General features: G+C 38.6%; 3 protein-coding genes across 3 annotated transcripts in view; 2 read left to right on the top strand and 1 right to left on the bottom strand.

Moving 5' to 3' along the window:
• LOC105280513 (flotillin-2) overlaps positions 1-12,019 on the bottom strand; it is a 69,542-nt gene extending 57,523 nt beyond the window's left edge. The window contains exon 1 of the mRNA XM_011341117.3: positions 11,696-12,019. Within this exon, the coding sequence (XP_011339419.1) occupies positions 11,696-11,744 (49 nt within the window). The 5' untranslated portion in view covers positions 11,745-12,019. The remainder of the gene's footprint in view (positions 1-11,695) is intronic.
• LOC105280510 (glucose dehydrogenase [FAD, quinone]) lies at positions 133-3,451 on the top strand. The gene is made up of 2 exons (XM_011341113.3): positions 133-2,249; positions 2,344-3,451. The coding sequence occupies exons 1-2, from the start codon at positions 453-455 to the stop codon at positions 2,491-2,493; spliced, it is 1,947 nt and encodes a 648-aa protein (XP_011339415.2). The 5' UTR covers positions 133-452; the 3' UTR covers positions 2,494-3,451.
• Positions 3,693-8,578, top strand: LOC105280511 (glucose dehydrogenase [FAD, quinone]). Its single transcript, XM_011341114.3, has 3 exons — positions 3,693-4,360; positions 4,986-5,502; positions 7,224-8,578. Exons 2-3 carry the CDS (start codon positions 5,001-5,003, stop codon positions 8,510-8,512), a joined length of 1,791 nt encoding a protein of 596 aa, XP_011339416.1. The 5' UTR covers positions 3,693-4,360; positions 4,986-5,000; the 3' UTR covers positions 8,513-8,578.
• Positions 12,020-15,542: the final 3,523 nt, after the last annotated feature.

Consider the following 15,542-nt stretch of genomic DNA (forward strand, 5'->3'; position numbering starts at 1 on the left):
GTCGAATGCATATATTTGCAAGAATATATATATATATATATATATATATAAATAAAATATTCACAAAAATGTGACATTTATGTTTTTCATGATAAAACAAAATATTAACTTATCCTTCACTGAATAAATTGAAATGTGAACATTCCAAAGATACAAATCACAAGAGAAAAATTAAAGTCTCTGTTTTTCGTTTAAAATATCAAATTTTCGATAAAAAACTGAATAGATTCATAGAGCCAGTTTTACCATCCAGTTTTAGTAACTTCTTACGCGTTCTACATTATTATTATTAGCACAAATTATAATAACTTACAGTTCGCGGTACAATTTGCATTCGCACATACAGTGACACCTATACGAAGGTACTTAAGGATGCAGGTATATATACCCAGCATCCGAATTCAGTTCCCTACTATTGTGCCCCACTCGAGACGTTAAGAGATCAATTCGACATGCTGTGCAAGAGTTTCCTTCGCTTCCAAGTTATTATCGCGACGATCATCCTGCTGCAGTCAGACAAGCAAGCGTCATCAAGAAGATATAACAGTCTCTACAATTACAACATCAGGGGGTCAGAATTAAATAATTTGCTCGGAGCTGGTATCGGAAGTTTGAATTTTCTGGCTCAAGGTGAAGATTACGTGAACCAACAAGTACCAGATACTACGCCTAAAAACGAAGCTACATACGATTTTATAATAGTTGGTGCCGGCACAGCCGGTAATGTAATAGCTGCAAGATTAAGCGAGATTCCTGACATCAAGGTGTTACTGATCGAAGCAGGACGTCAAGAGAACCTTGCCATGGATATCCCGCTAATCGTCCACTTACTACAACTCAACAATGACATCAACTGGAAGTATCGTACCAAACCGTCCAATAAATACTGCCTCGGCATGCATGACAACAGTTGCAATTGGCCTAGGGGCAAAGTCGTGGGTGGCAGTAGCGTTTTAAATTACATGATCGCTACGAGAGGTAGTGCCGAGGACTACGATCGCTGGGCAAAGATGGGAAATGAGGGCTGGGCCTACAAAGATGTCCTTAAGTATTTTAAACGACTGGAAACGATTGATATACCGGAGCTACAATCGGATAACACCTACCATGGAACTACAGGACCGTTACACATTTCTTATCCGGTATATAGGACGTTGTTAGCGGAAGGTTTTCTAAAAGCTGGCGAGGAAATGGGATACCAAACTCACACAGATTACAATGGGAAGGATATGATGGGATTCTCGTATCTGCAAACGACGATCAAGAACGGCACTCGTATGAGCAGCAACAGAGCTTACTTGCAGCTTGCACGAAATCACAAGAATCTTTATTTGACTATAGAGAGTATAGTGAAAAAAGTGCTAATTGATCGTAATGCGAATCGAGCAGTCGGCGTGGAATTTATGAAATACGGTCAGAGAGCCTCAGTGTTCGCGAGAAAAGAAGTGATTTTATGCGCGGGTGCCATTGGATCGCCGCAGCTGTTAATGTTATCCGGAATTGGCCCTGCCAAACATCTCGCTGATCTCGGAATAAACGTCGTTCGAGACGCACCGGTTGGCGAAAATCTGATGGATCACATAACATACGGTGGGCTGTCGTGGAGTGTGGACGCTTCAATAGCTGTGCAAATGTTTGACATTATAAATCCCGTTAATCCATATTTAAGAGATTTCCTAATAAGACGATCAGGACCCGTGACAATTCCAGGCGCGTGCGAGGCTCTTGCTTTCATCAATGCCAAGAATCCGAAAGTACGCCGCGGCCTACCAGACATTGAACTTTTGTTCGTTGGTGGTGCGATTCCAATGGATACTTTTATTCCTATAACGATGGGTGTGAACAGACGAATGCTTGATCTGTGGCAGAAATATACGGGCGGCTACGGTTGGAGCATATTGCCCATGCTGTTGAAACCAAAGAGTCGTGGTCAGATAAGATTACTGGCCAACGATGTCAACGTTAAGCCTGAGATCGTACCAAACTATTACGACCACCCGGACGACGTCAGTACGATGATCGCCGGAATCAAAGCCGCCTTAAGTGTCGGTCAAACAAGAGCAATGCGAGAATTCAATTCACGACTGCTAGATGATATTATTCCCGGATGCGAAAGTTACGAGTATAACTCTGATGCTTACTGGGAGTGTGCAGTAAGAACGTTATCATTCACAATCTATCATTATTCCGGCACTTGTAAAATGGGACCGAGAAAGGATCCGACTGCCGTTGTCGACCCAAAATTGAAGGTAAGGAAAAATTGCATTGCAATGTAGAATACAATTGTATCGTAATGCACAATTTTATATCCTAATCTATAAATCTATTCGCGACGCTTCACAGGTGATTGGTGTTGAAAGACTGAGAGTAGCGGACGCATCTATCATGCCCGAGATTATATCGGCACACACAAACGTACCTGTTTATATGATCGCCGAGAAACTGGTAGATATGATCAAAGAGGAATGGGGATACTCAAAGTCACGATCATGACGTTTCAATTAATAACTATATCATTTTATCCACACTAATATCGTAACGTCTACATACGCAGCAACGCGTCAGCATTAATCAATAACGCAGCTAATGAACGCAATATTTAATTACTTTAAGAAATATTTATGTTACTTTAGCTTATTGTTCCTCATGTTAGATTAAAATTGCTAAAATAATTATTTCATTATTACTTTTAGTACTAAAACAATTATTTGTTTATTTTAATACTAGTCAAATTTCTTTTTATAACATTATGTAAGGAAATAATCGGTATTTATAAATGTTCTCGTAAAACCATTAAGTAAACTCCAAAGAGCAAATTAAAAATTAGAGAAATTTTGTTGCAACAGGTTTACAGATTCTGTACGATTTTATTTAATGCATATAATTTTCTATACTTTAGCTTTTCAAAACTTTAATTTAATTTATACTTCATTTTAATTTAATTTCTAAATTAAAATAATTTAAGATTAGTAAACAAAGATATGAGTTAAAAAAAGACAAACGTTTTCGCAACTTGATGTACATCAATTGATTTAAATGAGAGCCATGACCCAATTGATTCCACTTTGAACTTCTTTGACGAAATCGAGAGTCGTTATATAAACACTGGTTAGAAAAATTTCGTGCGTGGAGTGCGAGTAATAAATATATTATTCAGTTAATATTCAGTTTTAAATTACAATTTTAAACTGAAAATGAAATTAAAAAAATTAATATTTTATATATTAAATTGACACTGCGTTTTATCATTTTAGATTGTTACATTATAACGTGTTTTCTGTTTCATATGTTTGCTATTTATTATAATATAAACCATAGCTAAGATTAGTAAACCAGTTAATTCTTTACAGTTAACTCTGTTTACTATATTATTGAAACGATATTTTGCTCTCTTTCTCTTATTATGTATTTTTCTCTTTTAGAGAGAATATTTTAATACACATACTTTTTGTAAAATTATGTTAAATCATATATTATTATTTCCAATGCAATTATATTAATATGTCATAAGTAACTGATACTGGAGAGAACTGCATACTATATAATACTTCATATAAATTTATATATCTTATTTACATAATTTCTACTATCGATAATAGTGCTAATAAGTAATACTACCAATAATACTACCAATAAATATGCATATGCCAATATGTATATTTATTAATATATGCATATATCAATAAATTAACATGTGTCATACAAATTTTCCACAATTTTTAACATCGCAAGAAATGTATCCAATACATGGATTACACTTTTTATCACTTATGATAACTGATTGTGATCGACGGACGGTTACCAACCAACATCCGGTCAAGAGTTGGAGCTAGAAACTTGGACAAAAAAAAGGCATCAAGGCAGACACACGATAAAATTGATTATTAAATTCATAAAATTCAAAAACGTTGACGTTTACACTAATACTAAATATTTCTTTTTCTGTTTTATTCGCACTCGTCTCAATCGCAAAATCAGATTATTCATCAGATTATTAATTAATTAATTAATTGCATAACTCTTATTCTTACTAATATGAAATACGGATATTATATTAATAAAGGTATCTGTTATTAACTAACAGTGTTATATAAAAGTCACGTGTCCGGATGATAGTTTGGAAAGAGGGTCTCGATTCGAATACATATTATTCATGCCCTGTCAGTATTACGTCGACAACACGAGAAAGCGCATTCTCAGTTAGCTCTTAAAACGGAAAGTGGTCAATCGTGGTCTTCTGAAGTGATCAGAGAAAAGCCGTCATACCGCATTGAAGCAACATCTTGGCGAGGAGGACGCGAGTGTGAACCGAAAAACGAGAAGCTGCTCACCGCTGAGTCGTTAATACCGTGCAAGTGTGGTACGTCTTACCAAATTACAAAGGCATTACGTAAGTTCCAAACGGGAAACGGGAACGGCTGAAGGGATACACGCGTGAGAAAAAATCGGCGAAAGTAATTGTGTCGTGTTCATCACACGTGTGCGTTTCAGAAGTGGGATCATGGCGCGCAACATCAAACTATCAAAATTTTAAAGTCATTCTACTTGCGAAAACAAGCGCGCCAACAAGCTTCGAAGAAGCTGTTCAAATATAAGGCAGGAAATTGTGTACATATAAAGATAAAAGATTTGCAAATGTATTGTTTGACCGAAATTTATAAATCGTTGAAAATCCTGGTTTTATTTTAACAATACGATAATTCTTAATAAATTAATCAAATAATTTATCAAATTAAAGATATTAGCAAAGAAGTTGGGATTGAGTTCAGTTTATATAGTATTATAAACTTTATAAAAGTGTTTAAATTACGCGTATAAAAGTGTATAATAGTGGATAATTAACATTACTTTGTTTAGAGAGAAGGTATGTATATCACGAATGAGAGAGTACCTACTTCTTTTTTATAATAAACGTGTCAACGTATCATATACACATATATCATAAACCATTCTATACGAATGCATTTAAAATTGTATTTTTACAGAAAGCGTCTTACAATATGAAAATTCTATTGTCCGCCATCATCATTGCATCGATCTGTAGCACTCACAGTTTCCTAATCTTCAAAAATTATATCCAACCAGAGGATTCCGGATTCGATAGCAAGTACGATTTCATCATCGTAGGAGCTGGATCGTCGGGTTCCGTGTTAGCTAATCGTTTGTCGGAGAACAAAAGATGGAGAATTTTATTATTGGAGGCGGGACACATGCAAAATTTCCTCAATGAGATTCCGATATTAGTTAGCTACTTCCAACAGACTAATTACAATTGGGGCTACAATGTAGAACCTCAGAAGAACGCTTGCTTGGGAATGATAAATCGTCAGTGTGCCTGGCCACGAGGCAAGGCCTTAGGTGGCACGAGTACATTGAACTATATGATTCACACACGTGGAAATAAAAAGAACTTTGATGAATGGGCCAGTTTGGGCAACACCGGTTGGTCCTATGCGGATGTTCTTCCATATTTTAAGAAGAGTGAAAAATTTAACATACCAGGTAAGTTCAGTCTTATATTAGTAGTATAAAAAATTAGTAGAATACAGTTTCCACGTATAGTTCGTTATTTGGACGCGTGATTAAAATTATAATTTACATTTGAAAACTTTTCATATAAAATGTATATACCGATATGTACGAAAGAAAAGTATTCCTATTATATCGCTATTATAAATATAAAAAAAAGTTATATCGACAAACTTTAATAAATATATACAAGGTGAAGCACCTAAAACAAGCCACCTGAATATCTCGGCTGTTATTGGTAATAGAAAAAAATGTGTCCGACCAAACTTGCATGGTTTCGAGGGACACATAAGTTGTTCTAAACAATTTTTTATTAGGTGGACGCGTAGAGGTCATATGAAGGTCAACTTCGTTTTTTTAAATGGTATGATGTTTTTTTACGTACCATCTAGTAGAGCGTTTGAAGCACATTGATCTACGGGTCAAAATCATTCAAGGTCACTGAAGGCTAAAATTTCTAAGTGCTAGAACTTTTTCATTTCTGAGTTTACGGTATTTTCAATAGCAGAGAACTCTAGGCAATATGAAAAATAATGATATCATCAACTCAGAACTCCTCTGAGAAAAAAAATTTTTAACTCGAGAACTTTTTCATTTCTGAATTTACAGTATTTTCAATAGCAGAGAACTCTAGGCAATATAAAAAATAATTATAACAACAACTCAGAACTTCGCGGAAAAAGAAAAAATTTCTAAGGGCTAGAACTTTTTCATTTCTGAGTTTACAGTATTTTTAATAGCAGAGAACTCTAGGCAATATAAAGTAAATTATTTTCCCTTGCAGTTGGCCTTCAGTGACCTTGAATGATTTTGACCCGTAGATCAATGTGCGCATTTTCAAACGCTCTACTAGATGATACGTAAAAAACCATATCATACCATTTAAAAAAACGAAGCTGACCTTCATATGACCTCTACGCGTCCACCTAATAAAAAACTATTTAGAACAAATTATGTGTCCCTCGAAAACATGCAAGTTTGGTCGGACACATTTTTTTCTATCACCAATAACAGCCGAGATATTCAGGTGGCCTGTTTTATGTGCCTCACCCTGTATAAATTATTATACAGGGTGTTTCCTAAGTAAGTAGACAAACTTAAGGAGGATATTCCTTGGCTTATTTTAAGAAGAAAAGGTCATATAAACATATGTCCTAAACTGCTTTGTTTTCCAAAAAAAGTACATCACTGTTTTCGTTCACTTTTCGGATAGCGTGCTTTTGCAGTACGAGTCAACAGCGGTGGGGATGGAGTGGGGATGGTCTCGCGGCGCCGCAAGTGAACACTCGTTTCAGACTGCGCCGCGCGGCCGCCGCGAGACCATCCCCACTTCATCCCCACCGCTGTTGACTCGTACTGCAAAAGCACGCTATCCGGCATCACTGCTATCACGTTATCTTTGACGCAAACTTTATTAGTTCCTATTAAGTTTAGTAATTTTATTAATTATGGTAAATTACACAAACGCCGAAATAGCAGATACGCATTTCGTATACGGTCTTGCTAATGGAAACGCTCGTCAAGCAAGACGTATTTACAATGACAGATACTTTTTTTTGGAAAACAAAGCAGTTTAGGACATATGTTTATATGACCTTTTCTTCTTAAAATAAGCCAAGGAATATCCTCCTTAAGTTTGTCTACTTACTTAGGACACACCCTGTATATTGATAAAATGATATTGCTACATTTAGACATCAAGGACTCCGTATACCACAACGATAGCGGCCATTTATATGTAGAATACGTGCCATATCACACTAAACTGGCAACCGCATACTTAGAGGCCGGTCAAGAATTGGGATACAAGGTTTTGGACTACAATGGCGAGGATCAGATAGGTTTCTCATACCTCCAAGTAAACATGGATCATGGAACACGTTGCAGCGCGAGCAAAGCTTATCTGCGAAGACTCAACCGGCCAAATCTGGATATCATCACCGATGCTACAGTGACCAAAGTGCTGATCGATACGGACAACCGTGCCTATGGCGTTGAATACGTCAAGGATGACATGAGAAAAAAGGTATTTTGTTCAAAGGAAGTGATACTCTCCGCCGGTACGATCGATTCGGCGAAACTGCTAATGCTGTCTGGAATCGGGCCCAGGGATCACCTCGAGGAACTGGGCATCCCGGTGATCCAGGATTCCAAAGTCGGCTACAACATGTACGAGCACATCGGTTTCTTAGGATTGACCTTCATGGTAAACCAGAGCGTGTCCCTGCTGCAGAGCAAGGTTAATCTCAACGCCGTCTTGGAATATATCTTGCACAAGGACGGTTTAGCGACGTCACCGGGAGGTGCCGAGGCGATAGCATTCGTCAAAACCAAATACGCGGTTGACGAGAAACCGGACCTTGAACTCCTCTTCGTGTCTGGCTCTGTGCATTCAGACAATGGTAACGTATTGAGGAAGAATTGGAGACTCACGGACGACTTGTATAACACTGTCTATAAACCCATCGAAAATCAGGAGGCCTGGTCGATCTGGCCGATCGTCCAGTATCCTAGAAGTGTCGGTCGTCTCGTGTTGCAATCGAAGGACTACCTCAAGCCACCTAAGCTACACGCAAACTTCTTCAGCCATCCGGCCGACCTGGAAATCATCTTGGAGGGAGTGAAGCATGCCATCAACATATCGAAAACTGAAGCCTTTCAAGCTTACGGCAGTCGAATGCACGACATCAAAATCCCAGGCTGCGGAAACTTTCAATTTGCCTCCGACGATTATTGGCGTTGCGCTATCAAGCACATGCCATCCATGATGAACCACGAGATAGGAACCGCCAAAATGGGACCTGAAACAGACCCTTACGCGGTCGTTGATCCGCAACTACAAGTATACGGCATTAAGGGACTCAGGGTGGTGGACGCTTCGATTATGCCGACGATAACTAGTGGCCACGTGAACGCTGTAATCTATATGATCGGCGAGAAAGCCGCAGATATGATTAAAGAAACCTGGATGAACGCGTCGTAAGATTCGCTCTTTCTACGGAGGAATTCACTCTGAGTACAAAAATAAAGAATATAATTCTACTAATTATTTCATGACTTTTCTTCGTTATTTCAATCTCTCACGCAATGCAATCAGAATGATAATCAGCATAATGGAATTCACTAAATGGAATATATTATTGGGTTGTTCGGAAAGTAATTTCGTTTTTCACAAAGAGATGTCGTTAGTCGCGTTCCTCGATACTTAACCTTACTCTAAGCGGCAAATTCGTTTTATATTTTGACAACTGACATTTCAGACGTCATTTAGTATCTTATTGTGTTGCGATCTGTCAAGTAATTGTTTTTTGGCATCACATCAAACATGGAAAATCGAAGTGAGCATTTTCGTAATAGTTTGCTTTTTTACTACCGAAAGGGTAAAAATGCAGTGCAAGCGAGAAAAAAATTGTGTACCGTGTACGGAGAAGATGTATTGAGTGAACGTCAGTGTCAGAATTGGTTTTCGAAATTTCGTACTGGAAATTTCGATTTAAAAGATGCACCACGTTCAGGTCGGCCAATTAAAGCTGATGACGAGAAAATAAAGGCTCTGGTGGATGCAAACCGTCGCATAACAACACGCGAAATTGCTGAAAAGTTAAATTTATCGAATTCGACCGTTTACGATTATTTGAAACGCCTTGGATTCGTTTCAAAGCTCGATATTTGGGTTCCACACAATTTAAAGGAAATTGACTTGATTCGACGCATTACCATCTGCGATTCATCGTTGAAACGTGAAGAAAATGAACCATTTTTGAAGCGAATCATAACTGGAGATGAAAAATGGATTGTTTACAACAATGTTAAGCGAAAACGATCATGGTCCAGGCAAGATGAACCTGCTCAATCGACATCCAAGGCAGATATTCATCAAAAGAAGATCATGCTTTCTGTATGGTGGGATTGGAAGGGAATCGTATTTTTCGAGCTACTACCAAGCAACCAGACGATTGATTCGAAAGTGTATTGTCGTCAGCTGGATGAATTGGATGCTGCCATCAAGCAGAAGCGACCAGAATTGGCGAATAGGAAAGGTGTCGTATTCCATCACGACAATGCCAGACCAAACACAAGTTTGGTCACTCGCCAGAAGCTTTTACAGCTTGGATGGGATGTGCTACCACACCCACCATACTCTCCTGATCTGGCACCATCCGATTACCATTTGTTCCGGTCTCTACAAAATTCTTTGAACAATGTAAACTTCGATTCAAATGAAGGCGTCAAAAACCACTTGCTTCAATTTTTTGTCAATAAGGAGAAGGACTTCTATGAGCGTGGAATCTTAAAGTTGCCAGAAAGATGGCGAAAGGTAGTGGAACAAAATGGCCAATATAATACATCACTGAATAAAATTTATTCTAAATATGAAAAAACCGCCTTTCATTTTTCCTTGAAAAAACGAAATAACTTTCCGAACAACCCAATAAATAAGATATTTCCAAGTAATGTATTTGCAAGCGTCCAACTATCAGCGATAAAGACAGGTATGTATTGATTATTACACGGCAAACTTGCAAGTTGCTATTAAGCGGAAAAATTCAAGCTATATATAAATTCATATAAATTCTTGATAAAAAATGTATTAAAAGCGAAGTATCGCACATTTCTTTTTTTTAAATAGATTTATCGAGTTAATTTTTTTATGTTCCGTTGCTCGTCCATAGTTACAGAAAGTTGCTACGCGCAATCATTATATCTGACCTTAATTTTCATATGGGGTGCGTGCATATAATACGATTCCTACCCAAGGAATTTATCCATTATTTATCGTTTATTGCGTATCTCTTATCATTGACTCAATGACTCAACCTTGATATTGCTACAGAAGCTATTAATTTTTTACACTGCTCGCGATATATCACGATAAGGCACTTGCAAATGGATTAAGCTTGGAAAGCAACAAGGAAGACATAACGAGTATTGTGCAATGAGTCATGTGCATAATTGTAGTGCTATATATAATACGTTTAAGGCATGACGTAAAGAGATTAATTACCGCCTGAACGCAAAACAGTGACATCTAAAACAGACGCAAAAACACTTTGTTATTGTTATTACCGCGAAGTAATTTAACGAGAATCAATTGATTCACTGTGCGCAAAGCCTGCTTATTAAATATCTCTTTTTAGATACTCTGTTTAATCATATGACACGTAATAACACGTTTCCATACGAAGGAAAGGGAATTAATTAATCGAACAGGTCGTCTCATCATTCCCTGGAAGATCCTTATCATCATATAACAGAATTCTAAGAACCACCATTTCGCAAGTAACACTCTCAGACTCTTTTACTCCTGCAAAACCTAGTTCTCCTAAATGTATGTCTCTTCTGAGACGCACTATGGATGCTTGATCCTTTTCTTTGCCCTACATTGTATTCCAATATACTGTTTCGCAGAGTACGCACAGGAGGTTCGTAAAGCTCCAGATGCAATTGCCGGACACTTCAATGCTAAACTATTCGAATCCATGAGCAAATTCGCTCAACGAAGATCTCACGAGAGTACATGTGTGCACTTGAACACAAAGTGTTTGCAGTAGGTCTGTTCTTTTCAGCTGCACTGCTGAACTGGTGCAATAAGTTGGAGTGAGAAAAAATATACTTGTCTCACTTTAAGGTATTGCACTAGTTCAGCAGTGCAGCTGAAAAGAAGACATAGGGTACGGTCCAAGTCACGCTTCGGAGCGCTTCTAGACACTTTCCATCCTCTTCCTTCTGTCAAATGAGAAGAAGATAGAAAGTGTCTAGAAGCGCTCGAAGCGTGACTTGGACCCTTACCCTATGTCTGTTCTTTTCAGCTGCACTGCTGAACTAGTGCAATACCTTAAAGTGAGACAAGTATATTTTTTCTCACTCCAACTTATTGCACCAGTTCAGCAGTGCAGCTGAAAAGAACAGACCCACTGCAAACACTTTGTGTTCAAGTGCACACATGTACTCTCGTGAGATCTTCGTTGAGCGAATTTGCTCATGGATTCGAATAGTTTAGCATTGAAGTGTACCCCTAGTATATCAATCAAGCGTTATTAAGCAGAGAGACAATTGGACGACGTCGTAAACGAGTCGAGCGAAGCAGCTTAGAGGTGCATGTCGCAACGCTCGAGATTACGTGCGTCGACGCTAGCAAGGCGAAGAAGACTCGGGCACTGCTTACCCGACACTACGAGAGCCTCGTTCGGGCCGCAGGTGTGAACGTTTCCCATCGCTGCAATTAACCTTCCTGTTCCTAACCACCAAAGTAACGCGCGAATAACCACGGGAGCGACGGGGAGCCGGCGCGGTCGAAAATAACAACGGCACTGCCGCGGGCCGATAACACTCTGGCGCGCGACGCACGCAACACGGGATAACACGCGATTCTTTCAAAACGCCCGGCGAATCATTAATAACACACGATAAGTCGCGTTAATCGTCAATCAACACAGTTACGCTACGAACTGTACGAAAGCCACTGCCCCGAAGTCGCGCGCGCTTGCCGAAAGTCCCTGGACCGAGCAGTGTTGTCAATCGAGCGGACCGCGAGCGATATCTCGCGTGCACTTTCCTGCCTGCACTTTGTGCCCTCCGGCTTTTCTCTGCGTTTGACGCACGCCAATTTTACTGCGGACGCAGAAGGTGCAACGTGACGCGACTTTGTCTCCAAATCGACTATTGAAACCTATGCAAATCGATAAGATGCGCGTATTGGGTCATTAAGTATGAAACTTTACAAATGTAAAAGCGCCATCTTTAACATTTGTTATCTCAAATTTGGCGCCAGACGTCAGTATCAGGTTAGGTTAGTGTGATAGATGTATGTTCGCTCTTCAAATGTCATATTTGTTTGTTCAAATATCTTCATTAGTTTTATTGGTCGATTCTTTTTTATAGAACTATGGAAAAGTCCAAAATTCGTGTGATTTATGAATACGAGTTCCGCCGTGGAACCACGGTGTCGGAGACAGCTCGTAATATCAACGCTGTATTTGGTGAAGGTTCAACTACTAAAGCAACGGTGGGCAATTGGTTCAAAAACTTCAGAGATGGAGATTTCAGCCTCGCTATGAGCCACGTGGAAGACCAAAGACGAAGGTGGATAATGATCACTCGAGAGCCGTAGTAGAGTCCGATCCATCTCAAAGTGCACGTGAATTGGCATCGATATTCAATGTTTCCATACCCACCATATTGGTTCGTTTAGCTGCAATTGGTAAGATAAAGAAGTTGGACAAATGGGTCCCGCACGAATCGACCGATGCGCAGCAGGCGCAACGTCTAGAGGCTTCCCTTTCTTTGCTTTCCCGTCACAAAAATGAATCTTTTTTTAATCGAATTGTGACCTGCGATGAAAAGTGGATACTCTACGACAATCGTAAACGCTCACATCAGTGGTTGAACGCTGATGAACCACCGAGACATCACGCGAAATCCAACATTACACAGAAGAAGCTTATGGTGACTGTTTGGTGGTCCAGGTCAGGTGTTATCTACTACAACTTTATGAAACCTCGTACATCGATAACGGCTGAAGTATATTGCAAGCAACTGGACGAAATGATGCAACAACTTGCTATTAAACAACCGAAATTGGTCAATCGGTCAATGCCAATCCTGTTGCATGACAATGCTCGACCGCACACTGCACGACTGACCGTGGCAAAGCTACAGGAGTTGGAATTGGAAACTCTCCGTCATCCACCATATTCACCAGATCTATCACCTACCGACTATCACTTCTTCCGGAATTTGGACAACTTCTTGGTGGGAAAATTCTTCAATTCTCAACAGGCAGTCGAAACAGCCTTCCGCGACTTCATCGATTCCCGTACTCCTGGCTTCTATAGTAGAGGCATAGACCAACTACCACTAAAATGGCAGAAGTGTGTAGATAACATGGGCGCGTACTTCGATTGAAAATAAATCATGTCCATGTGCCAAAAAATGCAAAAGTTTATGTTCTATTTGTAAAGTTTCATACTTAATGACCCAATACATGTACATGACTCATGTAATTTATACAATTTCTCTCTCTGCATATGTGTAATGTACAACACACTAAGGAGGATTTTCGTATATTTTTCTGATGAGTATCACCAGAGAGAAGCCTGAGAGCGGTCACGCTCGAGTTTTAACTGTAACGCCTCAAACGTGGACATATGCGTTCCACTTGACGCTCCCAACGCTCGCGGCGTCATTCTATCTTTATTCAATATTCAGTGAGCAATAAAGATAGACTCACTTCAATCACTTCAATGTCCACGTTTGAGGCGTTACAGTTAAGGGGGGAGCCTGCTTTAGAACGCTGAAAATAAGGTGCATTTTACGAATTGTTTTTGGAGAAACTATACAGTGGATCATTATAAAACTTTGATGCATTTATTAGTACATGTTTAAGGATAAAAAAAATTATTTTTTGATTTGAATATATCGCTCGTAGAGGTCGTCCTGGAGAAATCTTAGTGCAGCCGCGTCGCCGGCATTGCAAATTGGTGAGCGTTCTCCTGCCTCCAAATTTCGTCTAAACTGAAAAATTGAAATATCTTCGCGTTATTTATGAATTCCCATCGTCGATGAACCAAAGAGAGAAGAGAAAAGTTGAAAAGTGCCAAAATGGTGGAGCTTCGAACACAAAAGTACGATTTTTAGGCAAAGTTTTTGAACTTTTTCATGCAAAAATAATTGTTTAACTTAATGTTTTTATGAATATTAAAGGTTCATCGACGATGGGAATTCATAAATAACGAGAAAATATTTCAATTTTTCAGTTTGGATGAAATTTGGAGGCAGGAGAATGCTCACCAATTTACAATGCCTCCAGGACGACCTCTACAGGCGATATATTCAAATCAAAAAATAATTTTTTTTATCTTTAAACATGTACTAATAAATGCATCAAAGTTTTATAATGATCCGCTGTATAGTTTCTCCAAAAAAATTCGTAAAATTATACTTTATTTTCAACGTTCTGAAGCAGGCTCCCCCCTTAACGCGTTTCGAGCGATGGCATTAAGGGGGGAGCCTGCTTTAGAACGCTGAAAATAAGGTATATTTTACGAATTGTTTTTGGAGAAACTATACAGCGGATCATTATAAAACTTTGATGCATTTATTAGTACATGTTTAAGGATAAAAAAAATTATTTTTTGATTTGAATATATCGCTCGTAGAGGTCGTCCTGGAGAAATCTTAGTGCAGCCGCGTCGCCGGCATTGCAAATTGGTGAGCGTTCTCCTGCCTCCAAATTTCGTCTAAACTGAAAAATTGAAATATCTTCTCGTTATTTATGAATTCCCATCGTCGATGAACCAAAGAGAGAAGAAAAAAGTTGAAAAGTGCCAAAATGGTGGAGCTTGGAACACAAAAGTACGATTTTTAGGCAAAGTTTTTGAACTTTTTCATGCAAAAATAATTGTTCAACTTAATGTTTTTATGAATATTAAAGGTTCATCGACGATGGGAATTCATAAATAACGAGAAAATATTTCAATTTTTCAGTTTGGATGAAATTTGGAGGCAGGAGAATGCCCACCAATTTACAATGCCTCCAGGACGACCTCTACAGGCGATATATTCAAATCAAAAAATAATTTTTGTTATCTTTAAACATGTACTAATAAATGCATCAAAGTTTTATAATGATCCGCTGTATAGTTTCTCCAAAACAGTTCGTAAAATTATACCTTATTTTCAACATTCTAAAGCAGGCTCCCCCCTTAACGCGTTTCGAGCGATGGCATTAAGGGGGGAGCCTGCTTTAGAACGCTGAAAATAAGGTATATTTTACGAATTGTTTTTGGAGAAACTATACAGCGGAACAATATAAAACTTTGATGCATTTATTAGTACATGTTTGAAGATAAAAAAATTATTTTTTGATTTGAATATATCGCTCGTAGAGGTCGTCTTGGAGAAATCTTAGTGCAGCCGCGTCGCCGGCATTGCAAATTGGTGAGCATTCTCCTGACTCCAAATTTCGTCTAAACTGAAAAATTGAAATATCTTCTCGTTATTTATGAATTCCC

The sequence above is a fragment of the Ooceraea biroi genome, chromosome 12 (assembly GCF_003672135.1).
Source record: "Ooceraea biroi isolate clonal line C1 chromosome 12, Obir_v5.4, whole genome shotgun sequence".
In the NCBI taxonomy this organism is placed as follows: domain Eukaryota; kingdom Metazoa; phylum Arthropoda; class Insecta; order Hymenoptera; family Formicidae; genus Ooceraea; species Ooceraea biroi.